Source organism: Aedes albopictus, chromosome 3 (assembly GCF_035046485.1).
Source record: "Aedes albopictus strain Foshan chromosome 3, AalbF5, whole genome shotgun sequence".
In the NCBI taxonomy this organism is placed as follows: Eukaryota; Metazoa; Arthropoda; class Insecta; order Diptera; family Culicidae; genus Aedes; species Aedes albopictus.
This window is the reverse complement of record NC_085138.1, coordinates 124,457,323-124,478,920: the sequence shown is the minus strand read 5'-3', so window position 1 is coordinate 124,478,920 and position 21,598 is coordinate 124,457,323. Positions and strand designations below refer to the sequence as shown.

General features: G+C 42.7%; 1 protein-coding gene across 1 annotated transcript in view; it reads left to right on the top strand.

The window, feature by feature from the left end:
• LOC109413913 (ichor) overlaps positions 1-20,331 on the top strand; it is a 169,156-nt gene extending 148,825 nt beyond the window's left edge. The window contains exon 3 of the mRNA XM_062855594.1: positions 18,291-20,331. Coding sequence (XP_062711578.1) covers positions 18,484-20,046 — 1,563 coding nt within the window. The 5' untranslated portion in view covers positions 18,291-18,483 and the 3' untranslated portion in view covers positions 20,047-20,331. The remainder of the gene's footprint in view (positions 1-18,290) is intronic.
• Positions 20,332-21,598: the final 1,267 nt, after the last annotated feature.

The following is a 21,598-nucleotide window of genomic DNA, read 5'->3' as shown; positions in this document are numbered from 1 at the left end:
ACCATTTCGCGCATTTCGTGTTTGTTCCTACCTACACGAACCCAGACGGCTCTGACCGTCGGCGATCGTCGCCACCACGCACCGAAATTTAGGTAGTTCTAATGACCAAAGCAAATAAAACCTCGTCTGTCTGTCCAACTTAACTGCGGACCCTCCGTGTGGTTATCGTTCAATCATCATTCCAGTCGCGCAATGTGACGAAATTAGGAAGCCAATCGCAGATAGGCTGTGTTGCGTTGTAGTGGAGAGGTGACTAAATACAGGTGGTCATCAAAGCGACGAATTCTCGGTGGATTTTTTTTCGTTTGGATTAAAATTCTTCTGTGCTATGGTTTTCCTATTTTTCAAATCAATTTTCAAATAACTTTTATGTTTGTTAAAAAATAAAAGTAGGTTTCACCCAAGCTCATCTGTGGCGCTGTGCCATACAATGCGTGTCACTCTTGGTCAGTGACTCTTGCGAACCGCTTGAATGAAATGAATGCGATACCTACAAGCAGGAAAAAAAATGAATATGAATAAATATGAATACTGATATGGATCGCGACGTCTGACTGCGCGACTTGTTCGCGAAGTTGTGCGGTAGGCGGGTGGGTTCAGCAACCTATCGTGTTGGATTCCAAGCGGTCAGCTGCTCGGGCTCGAAGCATTCGTTGTCATCGTGACTACATACATATCGATGTCGATGACACATTTTGTTTGTTTTGTAAATGGCCTTTTTGCAGATTAGCATTCCGTATTTTTAGCAGTTCGGTTGGGAGCCTTTAAAATAAATGGCTAACACGTGTGCCCGGGAAGAACAGTTAGATGAATCGATTAAGTAGTCGGAGATGGAGAGATGGCTAGCTAGAAGATTCTGAATGTCGGCTCCAGAGGAGAATCTTTTTGTTAAATATGTTTTTTTTTCCTTTTTCGTACACCAAGGTGTACCGAGAGGCTATATATTCACTCCAAAAACGAAAATTGGATAGAGCCCTCGGAGGGGTCAAGTCAGCTCGACAAGTTGAGATGGTGTCTGGGTGTATGTGCATATGTGCGTGTGTAAAAAATTGTCACCTCATTTTTAAATAGTAAATTTCAACCGATTTCAACGACCGATTGTTCATTTGACGGGGCATTTTGTCCCATTGTTTCCTACTGAAAATTATTCAGATCGGTCCAGTTGTTCCGGAGTTATGGCCGTTTCGGTCCGATACCCCAGGAAGGGGTCAGATATGAAAACACAGTAAACCCATGCTTGCGACACATCAAATCGCGGCTTTTTCAATAACATGATTATTGATTAGCAAAAAATTAGGTTCGGACCATATTTGAAACAGCGGCTTGTGTTCCGACACCGGTTCCGGGTGTCTAGTCGGAAGAGGCCAAGCAGGAAAGTTAGCCAAACCTATGCTTGTGACACATTAAATCACGGCTTTTTCGATAACTTGACGATCAGTTGGTAAGAAATTAGGCTCAGCCCATATCTGAAACTACCGGTCATGTTCCGGAGCCGATTCCAGGTGTCCCGCCAGAAGTGGCCAAGCAGGAAAATGAGCCAATCCTATGCTTGCGACACATCAAATCGCGGCTTTTTCGATAACTTGATGATCGAATAGCAAGAAAGTAGGTTCGGAACACATTTGAAACAACGGATTGTGTTCAGAAACCGGTTCCGGGTGTCCCGCTGGAAGTTTCCAAGCAAGAAAATGAGCCAAATCTATGCTTGTGACACATCAAATCGCGGATTTTCCGATAACCTGATAATCGGTTAGTATTCGGAATATATTTGAAACAACGGGTTGTGTTCCGGAACTGGTTTCAAGTATCTCACCGGTAGTGATCAAGCATGAAAGTTGACTAAATCCATGCTTGTGACACATCAAATCGCGTCTTTTTCGATAAACTGATGATCGGTTAGCAAGAAATTAGGTTCTGACCATGTTTGAAACCACAGGAAGTGTCCCGGAACCGTTTCCGGGTGTCCCGCCGGAAGTAGCCAAGCAGAAAAATGAGCCAAACCTATGCTGGCGATACATCAAATCGCGGATTTTTCGATAACCTGGTGATCGATTAGCAAGAAGTTTGGTTCGGACCATATTTGAAACAACGGGTTGTGTTCCGTAACCGGTTCCAGGTGTTCCGCCGGAAGTGGCCAAGCATAAAAGTGGGCTAAACCCAAGTTTGTGTGTGACACATCAAATCGCGTCTGTTTCGATACTCTGATGATCGATTAGAAAGAAAATTGGCTATCACATGTTTGACTATCGGTAGTGTCCGGAACGGTCATAAGACTGACCCAAATGCAAAAATAGCAAAAGTTTCATGAGGTCACCCGCTATATTTGTGCCTTTGGATGAGAAGAACAATCTGTGAAAGATTCAGCTCAATTGGTAAAAACTAAGCTGGTACAAATGAGTTGCAGTTTGTTTATGGGGGTTTCAGGCCAAGTACATGGGACACTAGATTACCTCCAGTTCATCGCTCAGCACGCTGGTTGTCCCGCTCGATATGGCTCATATTTGCAGGGTAGTAACTGTTGATACTCAAAAGAGCAAATTTGTAGAAGATCATATTATGGTGAAATTTAATGTTGTTGTAGTTTCAGCCAACGAAAGGAAGAAAAGAAACTGTACCCTCGTTTACCCTCAATTAGAACAGTTGCAACGAAATGCTGCGATATGGGAGTGTTTCAGCGACAATAAACGGATATATCACTCCGAAATTCTGAGAAGGATTACCCTTGAATAGAATCCATAGCATCCTGAGAAAAATGGATGGACAATCTTCCAGAAATTCTACAGAACTCTGAAAGAAATTCCAGACCATCTTGAAGAGAAATTCTTCTGTAAGGGATAATTCCAGAACGCTGAGAATGATTCTCATAGCACCCATGGAAGGATTCCCCCCAGAATCCTGGGATAACTTTCTCAGAATGTGATATTTTACTTAGATTCCTCAAAGGACTCTCCTAGAACCCTGAGACTACTTCCAGAATCCTGAACGTAATTCTTCCAGAACCTTAAACGGACACCAAAAATTAAAAGGGTTTCCCCAGAGCCTTGAGATGAGTTCACGCAGAATCCTGGGAAGGAATTCCGCAATGATGTTTTGCTAAAAGTCCACAAAGCGATTCCCACATAATCTTGAAAAAAAAATTCTCCGTGAATCTTTGGAGGATTCTCTCAAAATCGTGAGAAGGATTCTTCCTAGAGTCTTCAGAGATACTCTCATAGAATTCTGAGAAGTAATATTCAGAATCCTGATAAATCTCCTCCTGAATCTTTAGAAGAATTGTTTTACATTCCTGAGACAGATTCTCTCAAGATCTTAAGAGATACCTACTTCTACAAAATGTTTCAAAATTTCAAACAAACCCCAGACTGGTTCTTTCAGAATAATGAGAACGATTCTCCCAGAATCCTAAAAGGGATTGCTGAAGAGCTCTTAAAATACTGAAATAGTATTCTGATGTGGATTCCTGAAAATCCTGAGTGAAATGACTTCCACAATCCTGAACGAGATTCCCCCGAAATTCTAAGAGAGATTTTTCCGAAATACATAGAGAAATTCCAGGGAGAGATTTTCACAGTATAGTGAAAGAGATTGCTCTTGATTCCTGAGAGGGATTCTTCCAGATTCCAGAGAGGGATTTTACTAGATTCCTGGGTGGGATTCCACCAGAATCCTGGACAGGATTCCCTAGAATTCTTAGCAGAATTACGCCATAGCTCTAATCCTGGAAAGGATTTTTCTAGAATCTCTGAGAGGGACTCTTCCACAATCCTGAGAAGGTTTCTTCCAAATATAAAGGAAGAATTACCCACGAATTCTGATGAAGATTGCTAAAGAGTCCTGACAGGTATTCTCATAAATATGGATTCCCCCACAATCCTGACAAGGGCTCTTCATACACAATCCAGAGAGAAATTCACCAAAATCCTGACCCAAGACCTTAACAGGCATTTTCCTACAATCCTGGAAGGGACTGCTCCAAAATATTGGGATAAATTATTCAGGAAATGTGAGAGGGATTCCTAGGTGGGGTTGTCTCAGAATCTTTCTACTCACCGAGCTCGGCTGTGTGGATCTCGGTTTCTGAATTGCTACCAAACAGGTAGATTGCTTAGCAACGAGGTATATTATACCGAGTCTCGGCATTTATTAACTGAGAAGTCATGACAGCATTTAGGTAGCTGACTTCTCGGATGTGCAAATCTCGGAATACGTGAACCCATCTATGGCCCTAGAACAAGAATATCTGTCTGTGTATTAGGACAGTGGCCCACAGTATTTCAGGCGGAAATATATGCAATATTAGAATGCGTGTTATTATGCCTGAGGAGAAAGTATAGGTTTGCAAAAATATGTATTTTCTCTGACAGCCAAGCGGCACTTAAGTCGCTTAATAACTACACATGTAACTCAAAGCTAGTGTGAGAATGCATTCTGGCTTTGAAAAACTTATCCATACGCAATCGAGTCTACCTATATTGGATCCCAGGACATACGGGTCTAGAGGGAAACGAGATTGCTTATGAGCTAGCCAGGAATGGATCTAATGAAAGGTTCATTGGCCCTGAGCCCTTCTGCGGGATCTCAGACTGCTCTGTAAAAATGGAACTGAACAAATATATGGTCAGTCAAATCACATCAAACTGGAATGCACTTCCCCATACGAGCCAATCCAAAAGGCTCGTAACGATAAACCCCAAGAAAACCCAACAACTATTAGGTCTCAACAAAAGGGATCTCAACATCTACACCGGTCTAATAACTGGACACTGCCCCTGCAGATACCATCTACAAAAGATCGGAGCAATCCAAACCTCAAATTGCCGCTTCTGTGACGAGGAGAGGGAAACATCAGAACACATCCTCTGCTATTGCATTGCACTCACTCAACGTAGGTTCAAAGTTCTCAGCAAGCCCTTTTTAGGGCCTGCTGACATATGGATCTTATCTCCCAAGGACGTGGTTGGCTTCATAAAGCTAGTCTCGCCAGAATGGGGGAGTCACATACTGTAACTCAGGATCTCTATTCATCAATAACACAGCGTAACAAAAAATAAGTTTTTGCCTGTCTCAAGAGCAAACTTATGTGTCTCCGAAGGATTTTGGGCCGCTGAATCCGAATCCGGGCTCAGATTTGCTCTAACACGTCACAATTTTGAGCTATACCTCAATTTATAGGGCAAAATATGCGATTTTGGGCTTTTTTGACTGCAAGCCATAAAGCAAGGAAATATTTTTTTTTTAAGCAATCAAAAGGTTAATTGGTCAATTAACATCTAAATTAACGACTCATGCAAAATATTTCGTTTTACCTAATTAAATTTGATAGATTTAAGCATTTTATGTTAGTATGAAAACTTGCATGCAACTTTTGGAGAATGACTTGTATGGGAAATATCGTACCTATCATAAATCGCTTAAAACTATCAAATTCGATTTGGTAAAACGAAATATTTTGCATGAGTCGTTAATTTAGATGTTAATTGACCAATTAACCTTTTGATTGCTTAAAAAAAAATATTTCCTTGCTTTATGGCTTGCAGTCAAAAAAGCCCAAAATCGCATATTTTGCCCTATAAATTGAGGTATAGCTCAAAATTGTGACGTGTTAGAGCAAATCTGAGCCCGGATTCGGATTCAGCGGCCCAAAATCCTTCGGAGACACATAAGTTTGCTCTTGAGACAAAAAAATGTTGCGTTGTGTAATAGATGGTCTTGAGTTCAGTCGATACCAAGGTATTTCAGTGACAAATATGTTACTGAGATAACTTGCGTACCTCACAGCAAAAGGGTATATCACAATAGTTCTAAAATCTGGACGCAGTGATCTTCACCCGACAAACGAGAGAGAATACGTGAACCTATATGTACACGGTTTTACAAATTAAATGTGTAGAAACCTGAGATGAACTCTCTGGATTCCTCCAGAATCCTGAGCAGAGTCGTCCCAGAATCTTTGGAGGGATTCCTTATAATTCCTAGAATTTGGAAAGTAATTCCTCCAGAATGCTGAAAAGAATTCCCTCAGAATCCAGTGTGGGATTTTCCCACAATCTCTGGAAGTAACTTCCCAGAATAGTGAGAAAGATTTGGCCACAATTATGAGAAGAATTCTCTCAGGATGCTCAAAGAGATTGCCCAAGAGTTCTTAGAGATACTCTCGTTCTGAGATGGATTTCTAAGTATCATGAGAAAAATTTCTCCTGAATCTTTAAAATTACTCTTCCACAATCCTGAGATAGATTTCCCCAAACGCCAGGAGGGAGTTCTCCAAAACACTTAGAGAAATTTCCCCAGAAGTTAAGTAAGATGTATTCTGCTAGAGTTTTAGAAAGGATTTATCCTGAACCCTGAGAGGAATTTCCCAAAAATGTGAGAAATATTGCATCTTATTTTCGAAAGAAATTTTCCCAGAAACCTGGGTAGTATTTCATCATAGTTTTGGGTAGGATTCTCCTAGAAACCTTGGCATAACTGCCTCCGAGAAGAAATTCCTAGAATCTTCTGGAGGATCGACTGAGGGTTTTAATCTACGATTTAAACGGCTACGCAGTCTTGTAATTTGGGAAAACGAGGTTTATTATTTGCCCGACGTTTCGACACTGGGGTTTTGTGTCATCTTCAGGGGTAATTAATTTTTCGTTTTTGGTCTTATGTTTCGTCTAACTGTAACTGTCTTGTCGAGTTGTTGTTGGTACATGACTTATTTGGTTTATCTAGTTTTGCAACGGACTGTACGCTATCGGCGCAAATCTACCCCTGAAGATGACACAAAACCCCAGTGTCGAAACGTCGGGCAAATAATAAACCTCGTTTTCCCAAATTACAAGACTGCGTAGCCGTTTAAATCGTAGATTCCTAGAATCTTCAGAGGGATTTCTCCATAACTCTGAAAAGGATCATCCTAGAATGCCTGATTGGGATCCTTCCACAATTCTGAGAAAGATTTACCCCCAAATCTTTAGAAATGTTAAAGGGATTCCACCAGAGGTTCTGCCTGAGTGGGGTTATCTTAGATTCCAGTGAGGAATTGCCTCGGAACCATCAGAGAGAGAGAGAGAAAGATAGAGAGGGAGACTATTTGGAATCCTGAGAATAACTTTTTAGAATCCTGAAAGGGATTTTTGCTGAATTCTGAGATTTCTTCAAATTCCTGATAAGCATTCATTCTGAATCCTGAAAGGGATTTTCCAGAATATTGATATATATTCACAGGGCCTACGAGGGATCCTTGTTGGGGTTTGACAAGGTTTACTCCAGAATCGTGAAAAGAATAGATTCAGAATCCTGAGAAAGACTGACCAAGAATACTGAGAGATAATACCCTAGAGTAACGACAGGGATTATCCTAGAACTCTGCTAGGAAATGTTACAAAATTTTGAACGGATTCTACTTTTGGAACTAAAGTCTACTTTTGGAATTAAAGCTAAGAGCAAGTTTACCGGGGGCTACTATCTGGGCGAGTAAAATGATTGCCCACAGAGTTGTCATTTTAGTATAGTTACTCATTTCCACACCGGTCGCTACTATATTTAGTTACCGGATTGCGTACCGGTCGTTGCCAAATACTGTTGCGGTATAAACGAAATATTTTGGAAACATATTATGGAAGAATTTCTTCTGGGATTCCCCAGGAATTCCCTCTGAAATTCTAGCATGAATTTTTACTGAGTATCCTCGAGCAATACGTATTCCCCAGGAATCCCTTCCGGGATTTTACCTAAAATTTCTACTGGAATTTCTTTTCGGGATTCCTCCGGAAATTCCTCCGGGGATTCCTCCAAGAGTTCCTCCGGAGATTCATTCAGAAATTTCTTTGGTGATTCCTCACGAAATTCTTCCGAAATTCTCAGATGATTCTTCAAGGAATTCCTCCGGGGATCATTCCAGGAATTCCGTCGGGGATTCCTCCGAGAATTCTTCCGGGAATTCCTCCGAGAATTCCTTCGAGAATTCCTTCGAGGATTTCTCCGAGAATTCCTCCGAGGATTCCTCCGAGAATTCCTCCGAGGATTCCTCCGAGAATTCCTCCAGGAATTCCTCCGGGAATTCCTCCGGGAATTCCTCCGGGAATTCCTCCGGGAATTTCTCCAGGAATTCCTCCGGGAATACCATCAGGAATTCCTCCGGGGATTCCTTGAGGAATTCCTCCGGGGATTCCTCTGAGAATTCCTTCAGGAATTCTTCCGGGAATTCCTCAAGGAATACCTCCGGGAATTCCTCCAGGAATTGCTCCGGGAATTCCTCCTAGGATCCCTCCAGGAATTTCACCGAGGATTCCTCCAAGAATTCCTCTAGGAATTCCGCCGAGGATTCCTCCGGGAATTTTTCAAATAATTTCTCCAGGAATTCCATTAGGAATTTCTCCAGAAATTTCTCCGGGGGTTCATTCAGAAATTTACTCGGATGTTCCTTCAGGAAATTCCTCCGTGGATTTTTTCCAGGAATTCCTTCCGGCTATTCCCTGAGGATTGCTCCAGGCATTTCTCCAGGGAATCCTTAGTGAAATTCCTCCGGGAATTCACTTGAGGAATTTCCGGATGAATTTCTAGGGAAATCTTTAAAGGAATTCTAGGAGGAATCTCCACAGAAATTTTATATGAAATTTCCGGAGGAACTTCCAGATTAATCTCCGGATAAATTCTTGAGCAATCCTGGAGGATTTCCTGCAATAATCCCCGTAGGAATAACTGGAAGAATTGCTGGAGAAATTTCCGGAGGAATTCCTTACGAACTCTTGCAGGAATGACAGAATAAATTACAGGAAGAATCGTAAAAGAGCTCTAGAAATATTATAGAAGGAATTTCTGAAGAAATTCCCGGAGAAGTTCCTTAATGAATCACAGGAACAATTGCTACAGGAATCTCTGGAAGAATTCCTGGAGGAATCCCAAGAGAAATACCCGGACCGATTTCTATATTAATCTCCGGAGGGATGCCTGAAGAAATTCCAGAAGAAATTCCAGGAGTTTATTGAGGAATCAAAGGAGAAAGTGCTGTAGGGTTCCCCGGAGGAATTTCTTGAGGGGGTACATTTTCGCTTGTGATATTCGCAGCACATTTTCTCTAACTGCAAGTGTTTACAAAATGTGTTGCTTACCACTGGTGCGTTTTGTTCGAAACAAACAAATAAAAAACAACACAACACTTTTGACATATATGAAATAGCAATCGTTTCCTGCGCAACTATCGGGCGCCTAAATTTGAGCGCCCGATGTTTCCCGAAAGCCTCGCTGCTATTTTACTAGCCCGGTTAGTAGCCCCCGATAAGGTTTAGCGCTATGATACTGCGCTATGTAATTTAGTTTAGTCGCGCACCGGTAAAGGTGCTCTAAGTAGTTGCTCAAGGGGTTCAAATAACTCAAAAATTGTATGGAGGTAGAAAACATGAAACTTTTTTCGATAAAAACCTAACCGATTCTTATAAACTGACGATATCTTCACTCATTTGAAAGTTATCGAGCAAAATAGGGTTGGTTTCCTTTATGATTGGAAAATGTGGTCAAAATTCTCGCTTTTTGGATATTTCTTGTCAGAATCTCAAAAATGAGTAGAGATAATGCAATTCTAACCACCTATTAGAATCATCTGTTTTGGCATCGGGTATTTTTTCGTCGAAAAAAAATCCAAGTTTTAAAACAAGTTTTATTGTTGTGCTGTATCTTTAAAAGATACAGCACAACAATAAAACTTGTTTTAAAACTTTTTAACTTGTTTTTAACTTGTGAACTTTTTCCTAAGTTTAATGCACATTTATAGGGTTCTGGAGAAATAGAGCACCATGGGATCTCAGCAATATCATTTTGATTGCCTACATTTAGGCCATTTCGGGTAAAAAAGAACTATCAGATATAAGAATCGGTTCCTAACAAGGACATCAAAATGTAAAACTCTCGTATTGAACCCGGTTCGAGATGCCCATTTAGGATTCGTTTTCCTAGACAAAACTCATGTTATGAATACAGAACAAATACCCTTAACAAGAATGGAATCGGCCAAATGAAACACGATTCCAGGATTGACTGATGGACACAAACCAATAAATGAAACCTCTTCATCCTGTGAGCGTAAATAGTTATTTCATTGAGGCTAAACGGGCACTTTTATTTTGTGTTGTAAGTATGAATTTGTAATGTCATATATCTTTTGTGCATTTTGTAATTTTTTTCTACTTATTCGTTTATTTGGAAGGCTCGGAATGTGCATTTGTAATGTTGTATTTATTTTTCGTAATGAAAAAAAAGAGCATTTATAGGGTTCCATTTCTGTTTGTTCGTAGTATGGCACCCAACGTGGGCCATGAATAGTTGTATTTTATTATATGAAACAACATATGAAACACAGTTACATTCGCAGCTTCGAGCAGCGTTACCAGATCTACGGAAATTTCTGTAGATCTACGGAATTGCGCTTATTTTACGGAACTACGGTTTTTATACGGAAACCTACGGAAAGCTACGGGAAATCTACGAATTTTCGACCTGAATCTACGGAATAAAATTTCTGAAATTCTCCCCCCCCGCTCATCAATTTTCATCTACGGAAGCACTTGCGAAAAAATCTGACATCACTGGCTTCGAGGGATTTCGAAACATTAAAAACATTCGAAAGAACTTCTTCTTTGTGACTCTTCGTCCGCTCTGGGACTTGGCCTGCCTCGCTTGAACTTATTGTTCTTTGAACATTTACACGGTTATTGATTGAAGGGCTGTCTTTGCTTGCCATTGCATGAATGTGTACATTGTGAGGCAAGTACAATCACTATGCCCAGGGAGTCGAGAAAATTTTCCCAAGCGGAACGGGAATCGAACCCGCCGTTTCCGGAATGGCGATTCAAAGCCTTAACCACTAGGCTAACTGGAGAAAGAACAAAGGTTCCTTATTTCCATTACCCTATGTTGGTAATTCTAAGTTTAGGGTTATTCGATAATGCACGAGCAATATGCTTCGGAACTTGCTTCGCCATGAGCTGCGCTGTATGGCACTGATCTAGCATTAGTAAGCGCCTTTCAAAGAGTCGATCTGAAAAAAAAGAGAAGAGGAATGTATCAGGTGTTGGTGACATCCAAGACTGAATCACAAAATGGCCTCTATCGGCTTCTTTGTAGTCTACTATCAATCTCAAGAACTGAATTCATACGATAAAACGCTCTGACAATATTGAACATTGTAACGCGTTTTCTGCATAGAAACGGGAGTTTTGTTCTTGGAAATGCTCTGGGAAAGGGAAAGTACAAAGCTTTTTATGATTTTTACGAAAACAACGAGCGCATACCTTTTATGTAATCGACTTTTACTGGATCTAACTTTGGCACGGCTACATCCGGTTCCTCGATAGCTTCAGGATTTACGCCAACATTGCTACGACTTTGTTTTGAGACTGGTCCTTGACTGCCTTCCGATGTGGACTGTATTTTAGGAATGAACGTGGGCTGACTTTAGTTGACTGTTGGATAACTTTCCAGGACAATTGAGTAGAAACTTCTTCGGATTTTGTTATCAAGCTCTGCACCGCACTTCACATAACTACACAGTTTATTTAACAACAGATTACATTTATTGCAACAATTACTTCTCGAACATATATTTATCGGGGCAACACATGAAATAGGATTTAGGCTCCGTCCAAGCCATCCATGCCCTTTGTTGATGAATTTCGAACTGCGATTCGGTCGATTGCACTCCTTTAGGTTCCTTTGGGTTTCTCATTGGCTAACAGTGTTTGGACGAAAAAGTGATAAGTGAACCACTCGGCAGTTTTCTTCCCTTCTGTTGGTTCTGTTTCAATTACCAAGCGGTGTATGTTCTCTCGTCGAGTCGCATGGTTTACGAAGGAACACAAAGAAGATGCTCCGATATAGACAAACTGCGGCGATGAGCTGGCATCGCTTAGTGTAACACTTACCGATGATCTCTCATCGTTGGCTTGGGACAACTGTGAATAATCGTTATTTTTATCAGTATTTAATGCGTTTTCGCTTTAAAAACGTGAACTACTATTTCTGGAGCTCGATTTGAATAGGTCGTATGTGCTTTTGTCGATTAAAAATTCGATCAGTTGGATTCGCTTATTATAGCGAAAACCGTTGAAATTGAGCAAAGTTGATACATACATCAGAATCCTCATAAAACAGGCTTTCTGTTCCATCATTAAAAGTTTGCAAAATATGTGCCATATTGCTACAATTACTAAAATAAACTGATCGAATTTTATATCGACAAAAGCACATACGACCTATTCAAATCGAGCTCCAGATTTAATTTAACTGTATTCATGACGTTGCAGGTTGTGTAGTCACAATAAAAAAGAATTATGACAAAAAAATATTCTTACCGAATGCATCGCTTTCGTTAGCGTTATCGAGCATCTTCTCTCTTGATTGCGCTTTCGTATCGAACCGAACAAGAGAATGAACAGCATTTCGAGGAGCGTTCCCGAGCATGTCGGTTCACGAAATGTTACATTCGCGAATGTATCACCTGCTGAGCATGAACCATTCAGTGGTTCGCGATAAAAATCCACACACTGTGGGCGATGCATCGACGAGGGGTTCTTCGACGCAATCCTACACCCTAACAGACTTATTAGGCCGGACGGGTTAATTAAAATATAAATAAAAAAAATATTGTAATGGAACACAACAAATGTGTAACAGAATATTTGGACAAACACTACACAGAACATAAATTTTGCCTTGCCATCCTAGTGGATAACAATTTCCGATGACAGGATGACGAGGTTTCTTAATTATTGTTGATCCTTTAGTCAATCCTGTAATCGTGTTTTCTCTGGCAGGTTACTTTTTGGCTCGCAACATTAGTTGCTTTCGTAGCTTGGGTTTAGTCTAGGATTTTTTAATCATAAGAGGACATCTTGATTCGCGTTTCAATACGAGATGTTTGCATTTTGATGTCCTTGTTAGGAAACGATTCTTATATCTGATAGTTGTTTTTTTGCCCGAAATGGCCTAAAAGTAGGCAATCAAAATGATATTGCTGAGATCTCATGGTGCTCTATTTTTCCTGAGCCCTATAAATGTGCATTAAACTTAGGAAAAAGTTTGCTACAGATTTTCGACTGCAAATTCTATGGGAGTTTTTGGCTTTCCCAGTTTAGGGCTTGGATTCCGATTAAATTAAATCCAAACCATGAAAGGGGAAATGCCAATTTAATCGTTTGGATTCCCTAAACTGAGAAAGCCAAAACCTCCATAACGTAGGAGGAAGTTTTAACGTTAAAAAGGTACATTTTGTCCAAAAATAAAACTTGTAATAGCTTTTAACCCCTATAGAATTTTTGATAAGTTTAGACCCCTTCAGGGTCCACTTCGCCTTGAGATACGGACTTAAAATGTTGACACGGACAGGGGAAAGGACAGGTGAGGGAATAGGATCGTCGTACACGCAAAAGCGTACCACAATAAGTTCACATAGCACCCTGAAAAGGATAATGCAAATACGCATAAGCGTACCACAATGGGTTCAAACAACGCCCTGAGAAGGACACTGTGATAACGCATAAAGCGTATAAAGATCCTAAAGCTCTTTTCCACAGTGGGTCAAGAACAACAGAACGTCCTGAAGATTCAGGTTTCTGAAGTCAGTTTCACTTAATAAGTGTTTTCCGAGTACTAGGAAACGCAGATGCGCAAAAACTGGACAGGTACATATCAAATGATACGAAGTTCCCTAATCGGATTCACAGCTATCACATGAAAATGAATCAGCTTGCTGAATATTTGCCATGTGATAGCTGAGTCGGCAGTGGCCAGTCAATGCTTTGACCAGCATGCTGCAATTCTGTTTTGAAAGATACTTTGCCACCCCTAGAGATGGCTCAGTACAATACAATTTTGTTTGACGACATGACTCCAAACTATTCCAGTATTGTTTGTGCTGAGTGGCAGCCCAGGTGTCAATCTGAAGCTTGGATACCGGAATAGCTGGCTCAGGGCCAGTGAAGTCATAAGATGCTCCAGTGCGAGCTAACTCATCAGCGTATTCATTTCCAGCGATGCAAGAATGGCCAGGTATCCAAACAAGGTGAACAGCGTTTGCTGAATTCAGCTCCTCGATTTGAGTTCGACAAGCGAGAACTATCTTCGATCTGGAGTTGGCCGAAACAAGTGCTTTACTAGCAGCCTGGCTATCTGAACAGAAGTATATCACTTTACCCATTACGTGCTGCTGAAGTGCTGATTACATTCCGCACATGAGAGCAAAGATTTCGACCTGAAAAACGGTGCAGTGTCTACCAAGTGAATAGGACTGATGCAGCCTAAGCTCACGAGAATATACACCAGCACCTGCTCGACCTTCGAGAAGGGAGCCATCACTGTAACATACGATGCCGTCTGAAATACTTCTCTCCAGATAACCTCAATTTCGTGGAAAATGTCCGGTATGGAAAATTACAAGCAATTGTAAGATCACTTGGAGCAAGGACAACTGTCCCAATTCACCAAAAGTAGAAACAACGAGGTGTGTGTTGAACTGCGTTTCACAGGAGTTTCCTCTAGTAATCCAAGTACCCATGGGCGGTAAATGCAAGAATGTGCTTCTTGTTTGAGATGAATGTGTAGTGGGGAAACGTCAAAGAGAACTTCGAGCATTGCCGTGGGAGTTGAAGAGAACGCTCCAGACATTGCCATTAAGCAAACCCTTGGAAAATGCCCCAATTGAAATTGGACCGTTCTCACTTCGCCCTTTTGCCACCACACAAATCATTCATAGGTCAATATTGAACGAACAACAGTTGTGTAAAACCATTTGAATTGCTTGGGTTTCATACCCCAAGTTGTACCAAAGGATCGCCGGCATTGCCCGAAGGCCATATAAGCTTTCTTGATTCTGAACTCAATGTGAGGTATCCAGGAAAGCTTGGAATCAAGAATGACTCCAACGTACTTTACCTGTTCAGTCACATTGATTTCAGAATCAAAGAGACGTAAAGGTCGAACACCATTACGGTTTCGCTTTTCCGTGAAAAGAATTACAAATGTTTTACTCGGATTAACCGAAAGGCCATATGTATTGGCAACACCAACCCTCAACTACCTGAAGAGCGTTTTGCATCAGGTCGAAAAGGGTGCTGATGCACATACCGACTAACAATGTTAGGTAGTCGTCGGTGAAACCATAAGTAGGAAAACCGCTATTATTGGGTCGCCTCAATAGCGTATCTGCTACCAGATTCCACAAAAGTGGCCATAAGACTCCCCTTTGGGGGCATCCACAAACACTCAATTTCCTAATCCCTGCTGGACGCAATGTCGAGAAGAGATATCGGGTTTTGAGCATTTGATTAATCCAATTGGAAATCATTGGAGATATACCATGACCCCGTGCGGCTTCCAATATGGCATCGAAAAGCACGTTGTCAAAGGCACCCTCGATATCTAAGAAAACACCCAAGCAGGATTGCTTTTGAGCGAATGCCTTCTCAATATCGTAAACAACCTTGTGTCACAGTGGACTTACCAGATTGGTAGGCATGTTGGTTCACATGAAGAGGCACGTTGGCCAGATGAACATCACTGATGTAATGATCGACAATGCGTTCTAAGCATTTCAGAAGAAAAGAGGTCAAACTGATAGGTCAGAAACTCTTTGCTTCTTAATACGACGCACGACCGACCCACTTTCGGAATAAAATCCATCTGCCCCAGGAGATTTGAAAGGAGCAAAGCTATTAAGTGCCCACTCAATCGATTCTATAGTTTCAATACTCCAAGTCAAGGTCAGGGAATCATAACTACAAGAGAAGACATCAGGTTCATCCGAAGATGTAATATCCACACATCCAGGAAAGTGTGTGCTGAATAAGCATTCCAGAACTTCCTCATCAGAGGAAGTCAGATCGCCATTGGCAAACGAAATACGTTCACTCGGAAATCGTTAGATTTCGCAAGGATTTTGTTTAACCGACTGACTTCACTTAAACTGGAAACATTTGTACAGCCGGATCATTCAGCAGATCGGAGAGCTTTCCTGTAGGCCTTGCGAGTCGACCTGAAAGTCTCCGAACCAGTCGAACGTCGTCTGTTCCAACTCTTTCTACATTGCTTCCTGAGTTTCGACAGATCAGAGTTCCACCAAGCGGTTCCTCTTGTAATCTTCACAGACTGTAGATAGCATGCTTCTTCAAAATCTTCCATGGTGAAGGTCATTGTAGTATCAACGGCACCATCTAAATCACTTAGAGTGTCAATGGATGGTGAGTATCCATGAAATTTGGCCGCTACCAAGAGAGTAAAAAGATTCCAGTTTGTTGACCGGGGATTCCTGAAACGCAATGTTTGCGAAGTAACATTTGAATGTTCAAAAAAGATGTAGCGATGGTCAGATAAAGATTCTTCATCTGACACATGCCAATTGGTCAGCTCGTGACTAATTCTACTAGAGCAAAGGGTTCTGTCTAACTCTTCCTCTCTAGCAGATAACATGAAGGTTAGGCGGTTGCTTTTGTTAAGTAATGCAAGATCTGTGCTACTTAAGTACTCCATCAAACTGGAGCCTCTCAAGTTAATGTCTGAGCTGCCCCAGATGATATGGTGAGCATCAGCATCACAGCCAACAATTAGCGGAAGGCCTTTTGAAGTACAGTATGCGATGACGTGTTTTAAAGCATCCGTAGGGGATGCTTCATCATGCGGCAAATACACCGAACAATAGACGTATTTCCTGTTGAGGTTTCCAACAGATACATCAATTGATATAGCACATACATCTCTGGTGGTTAGTTCAGCGATGAGTGTAGCAACTATTGCGTTGTTGACAAGCACACAGCCTCGAGACATGACACGCGAGTTTGCCATTTCATGTTTACTGAAAGTAGCAAACACCGGATTCACAAGGTTTCCTAGATAGAATTTCCCCTTACGGAAGTAAGGTTCTTGGACCAAGGCCATTTGGGCTGTACCATTTTGCATAAGTCTGCAAAGATTGATTGTTGCTGTTCTTTTATGCTGAAGATTGATCTGAGCTATCTTAACCGTAGCCACTACCCAAACTAGGCAAGAATAAACTCTTCGCAACAACAGCACAACAAAGAACAGCAGCAACAAAACCAGATCGGTATCGATTGGAAAACGCCAAGGGCGAGGATACACAGAATACACTAATTAACAACATCTTCATAATCCCGCCCTTATTTAGCCTCTAGTGAGACGAGACTAAAGAAGGGCAGCTGATTGTCTCGGAGAAACACAAGGTCCACTGCACCATTGCTCCGCAGTAAGGGAAACATACTGTGGAGGGCGCCCTGGTACTCCACAGGCTCCGTTTACGGTTAGGTTTTTATTAGACCCCCCCCTAGCCATTCATTCCTAGGCAGGGTAAGCATAAAGCCGCATCACACCATGAATTAGGGGTCACCAGTTGGTGGACTCTTACCACCGGAGCAGGCGATCCGTAGTGTTATTCTTAGCCAATTGAGACAATCGCTACCGACACTACACAGCTATCTAGGCTGATCGAAAAAAGAAGGTAATATTGATGATCAACTTCATACGGGCTCGAACAGCCAATGGAGATTTCAGTGCAAAATTTCTGTGATTTCAAATAAATTTCCCGAGCATTTACCTATTTCATGAATGTGGACCAGTGTAACAGCTAATGTTTCACAGCTGATTCCGTAGGATTGATTAACCTCTAAACATTTGAAAAAAAAAATCAACGCAATACAAAGTCCATTCCACACAAAGGTGTTTCAGAAAAACGGTCCCAACTCCATTCAACAAAAAACGGGAGCGACAAAATTAGCAAAGGGTGACCCAAATTCTCGGAAACATAAACCCATTCAACGAGATCGCATTACCGCTCGCTCCCGCCAACCGATATCGCTCCTAATCACAATGACAATCGAAATAAAACACCAAAGCCCCAAATTAGGTCAACCCGATGGAGATAGGTGCATTTCGGGTAACTCCATACACACCATAAAAACTTGACCACCACCGCACCGGGGGGATCATCCGCAAGCTGCTTTGAATAATTAAAACCGCTCTCCCGCGAATTAGCATATTAAAAGCCTCGCCAACAACATGGGATTCAAATTTGACGGTTAGCTTACGATAGGCATCTGGAGCACGCTCGCTCGGTCGGTGGGATGCAAATTCCCCCTCGCGCTTGCGCGCGCGCGTGTGCTCGTAAACTACCTAAACCAGTTGGTTAGCGATGCGTATCACTTCGTGGGTCCGCGACGCGACGATGTGCAAATATCTAACCTAATTAAGTTCTTTCATGAATTTTTACGACCACGCTAATGAGTTTGTCTGTTTTCTCTCTCTTCCAGGTCTGGCCATGTACTACCGGATACCGCTCCTGACGTCGGTCACTTTCTTTAGGATTTGCTGAGAGATTGTTGCAGCGGTAGCGAAATTTTTGATCGGTTTCTTGGAAACGGAAGAAATCTCACGGTGGACTGTGACAGGGATAGGGTTTACAAAAGCATACGCGAACAGAAAACATACTTAGACCATTGCCAAATGGTCAACCACATGATGAGTGGACAAAACGAATCCGAGGTCGAGAGCCTGCTGATGAGCCCTTGCTGGAATCAATCGACCAGTGTGCAGGACCAGTACCTGCTGGACGGGGAGAAGTTGCTCCTGGACACGGACCTGGAATCGCTGCCGAGCGACTCGGAGACGCAGAAGAACTCGATGGACGTGCTGGAGAATCTGCTGCTGAACTCGACCTCGATCAACAGTAACAGTTCCAGCAACGATGGAGATGTCAAGCCGCTGCCTTCGTTCACCTCGTTCAACACGGGCCACTTGTCGATCAATGGCATTTCGGGGTACTCCTACACGGCGATTGCGCAGCGGATGCCAGAGGAGAACAACAATTATCCGCAGAATTCGTTTGGGAATGGGGCGAACAGTGGGAACAATGGCGACAACAATATTGTTTCGTCATCCACGTGTCTACCCGACTCCGTGCTGAATCCGGACGGGAACGGAGCGGACAGTTGCCTGCAGGATGTGAAGTTGTTCTCGGACAGTTCAATCGACGGGAAGATCTACTCGGCAAGCGCGGAGGGATGCGTGATAAGTGGGGCGGATTCGGTTTCCGCGGCGAAAATCTTCGTCGATTCCAAAGAACTGTCCGAATACGACATGAGCTCAATCGAAGACATAGCAGCGATAATAGGGTCGGCCATTGCGGACACGACAGTACCCAACAAGATAGAGAAAGACGACGGGAATGATACGAGGGATTCCTGGATGGATTTGGATGCATGGATCGAAGGAACATGTGCCACGCCCGACAGCAAACTAATCGTTTCCCAGCAGGACTCCCTCAGTGAACTGATCCTACCTCATTCTCCGGGTCACACGTCCGGGTCAACGTTACAAAGCCTGCTGACGCATACCTACATGCCCCTGCTGCAGAACCGATTACAGAATGGGCCTCCGATCAAGATAGAAACGCCCACGTCGACGTCCTACTGCGGCGAGCTGATATCGACTTCAACTAGTCCTCCAGGCTCGGTAGTATCCACAACCGAGAACCTGATTCTCAACGGAAGGTACCTGCAAAACCATCAAAATGCTCATTTTGCTCTCAACATGGGTCTCAAATCGGATGGCCTATGTAGTCCGGAGCTCTTAGGCAACTTCCCGCATACCACTACCACGACCCCAACGACACCAAAAAACAAACGAAGACCTCACAAACAGGGCAAAACCAACGGCCACGGCCACCAAGTGCACCAGGGCCAATCCCAGCAAGCGCAACAGCAGTCTTCCTTACACCAGCAGCAGCTGTCCGCGGTGGCAGCAGCAGCGGCAGCGGCGGCGGCCGCCCAATCCCAAGCCTCCATCAACTTCCCCGGAGCCAGTGACCTGCTACTCGGCAAGGACAAACCCGTCCACCGGTGTAACATCTGCAATCGGGGGTTCCTGAACAAGAGCAACATCAAGGTTCACCTGCGGACGCACACCGGCGAGAAGCCGTTCCGCTGCGAAGTGTGCGCCAAGGCCTTCCGGCAGAAGGCTCACCTCATCAAGCACCAGCAGATACATAAACGGATCGGGAGGGATTGACCATTAGCAGCAGTGGTGGTATCGACGACCTCCTCCGGTTCCGGATCCGGTCCGGGTCGGAAACGGTCGTCCACCGCCTACTGCGCCAAGAACAACAGTAGTAGCAACAACAACAGTTCTCTCAACGATCACCTCAATGGCAATTCCTCCCACCATCATCACCAACAACAACAGCAGCAGCAGCATCAACAGCAACAGCAGCAACATTCCCAGCATCAACTTCTGGCGAGTGCGCTGGGAGTTTCCGGGAATGGTGTGGGACTGGTTGGCGATTCCAGTCTGAGTAAGAAGTTCCGGTTCGTGCCGTTTGCGTGACAATGAACCCGGAACGGGTGAAGACCGCGGCCGCTACTCGGCCACTACTGGCAGGCGCGGTCTCTAAAAGGTGTACCTCATGTTTAGCGTTTTATTGCTTTTCATTTGACTTTTTTTTCTTGTTCTGAAACGCTGTTTCTCCTTCTGGTTTCAAACATGTTGAGGAAGTTGCACACTGGAAACAAAAATGCGGAATATTTGCGAGGAGTTGTGAGGTTTTAAAGTTTGCTGCTCGTATTAGAGATAAACGTATTGGTAGGTAGGTCGAGAATCGAGGTTGCAGATTAGAATTGCAATGGATCAATGGAATCAAAAGCAATGGTGATTGTTCTCGGGTTAGGTACAGAATTGCAATTTTGCGGGAAAACTCGATCCATGCGACAGCTACAGACTATGCCGAACTACACTGGACGAGAGCACTGTAACTATTGAGTGCCTGAAGAAGGTCCCAAATGGACCGAAACGTCGGACAAAATAAAACAGCAGCGTTTTGATTTTGTCAAGACCACGGTGTACAACATTTAGAAGGTGATATCTTCCGGAAAACTGACAGTTTTTTGATGACGTAATTCAAATCGTTCAGAGGCGATCTAGTACTCCACATAAATTTGATCATGTGAAGAACGATTAGAATGACGTCACATGTTTACATCCAAAATGTATGTTTACATAGGTTACTAGCCTGCCTTGTGATATTTATGCCGTGGTCAAGACTGAGAAGCCACAAAACATCAGACGTAGTAGACATCTAACCTAAAATCAACCCATTTATACTTTGATCATCTATCCGATATTGATCCAGCTTTTATCCGATATTGGTCCAACATTGGTCCGAATTTCGGCCCAATTTACCCTGATTCTGACTCGGAATCTTCTAGACATTACAGTCAGGAGTAACTTTGCATGATTTGATTATATACTCTCCGCCATTCCTTGTCCAGTTAGTCTTTTGAATAACAGTCCATTCAATTTGCCTTTTATTTTCAAGATACTCTCATTTACTGAAAACGTATTAAACAATTTCCGATGCAAACATGATTGGAAATATGTGTTGATTCAGATGAATTAAATGACTTATTGCATCACTGCCAGCAACACAATTTCAGCAGTAAAGTGATTCTCACGAGCAAGAGATGTCTTCCCATGACATTTCACACTGAGGGTCACGAAATTAGCAATAATCAAATGTCAGTCACGTGAAATTCATGACTTTTGACAGCACTGCTGGACATCATCA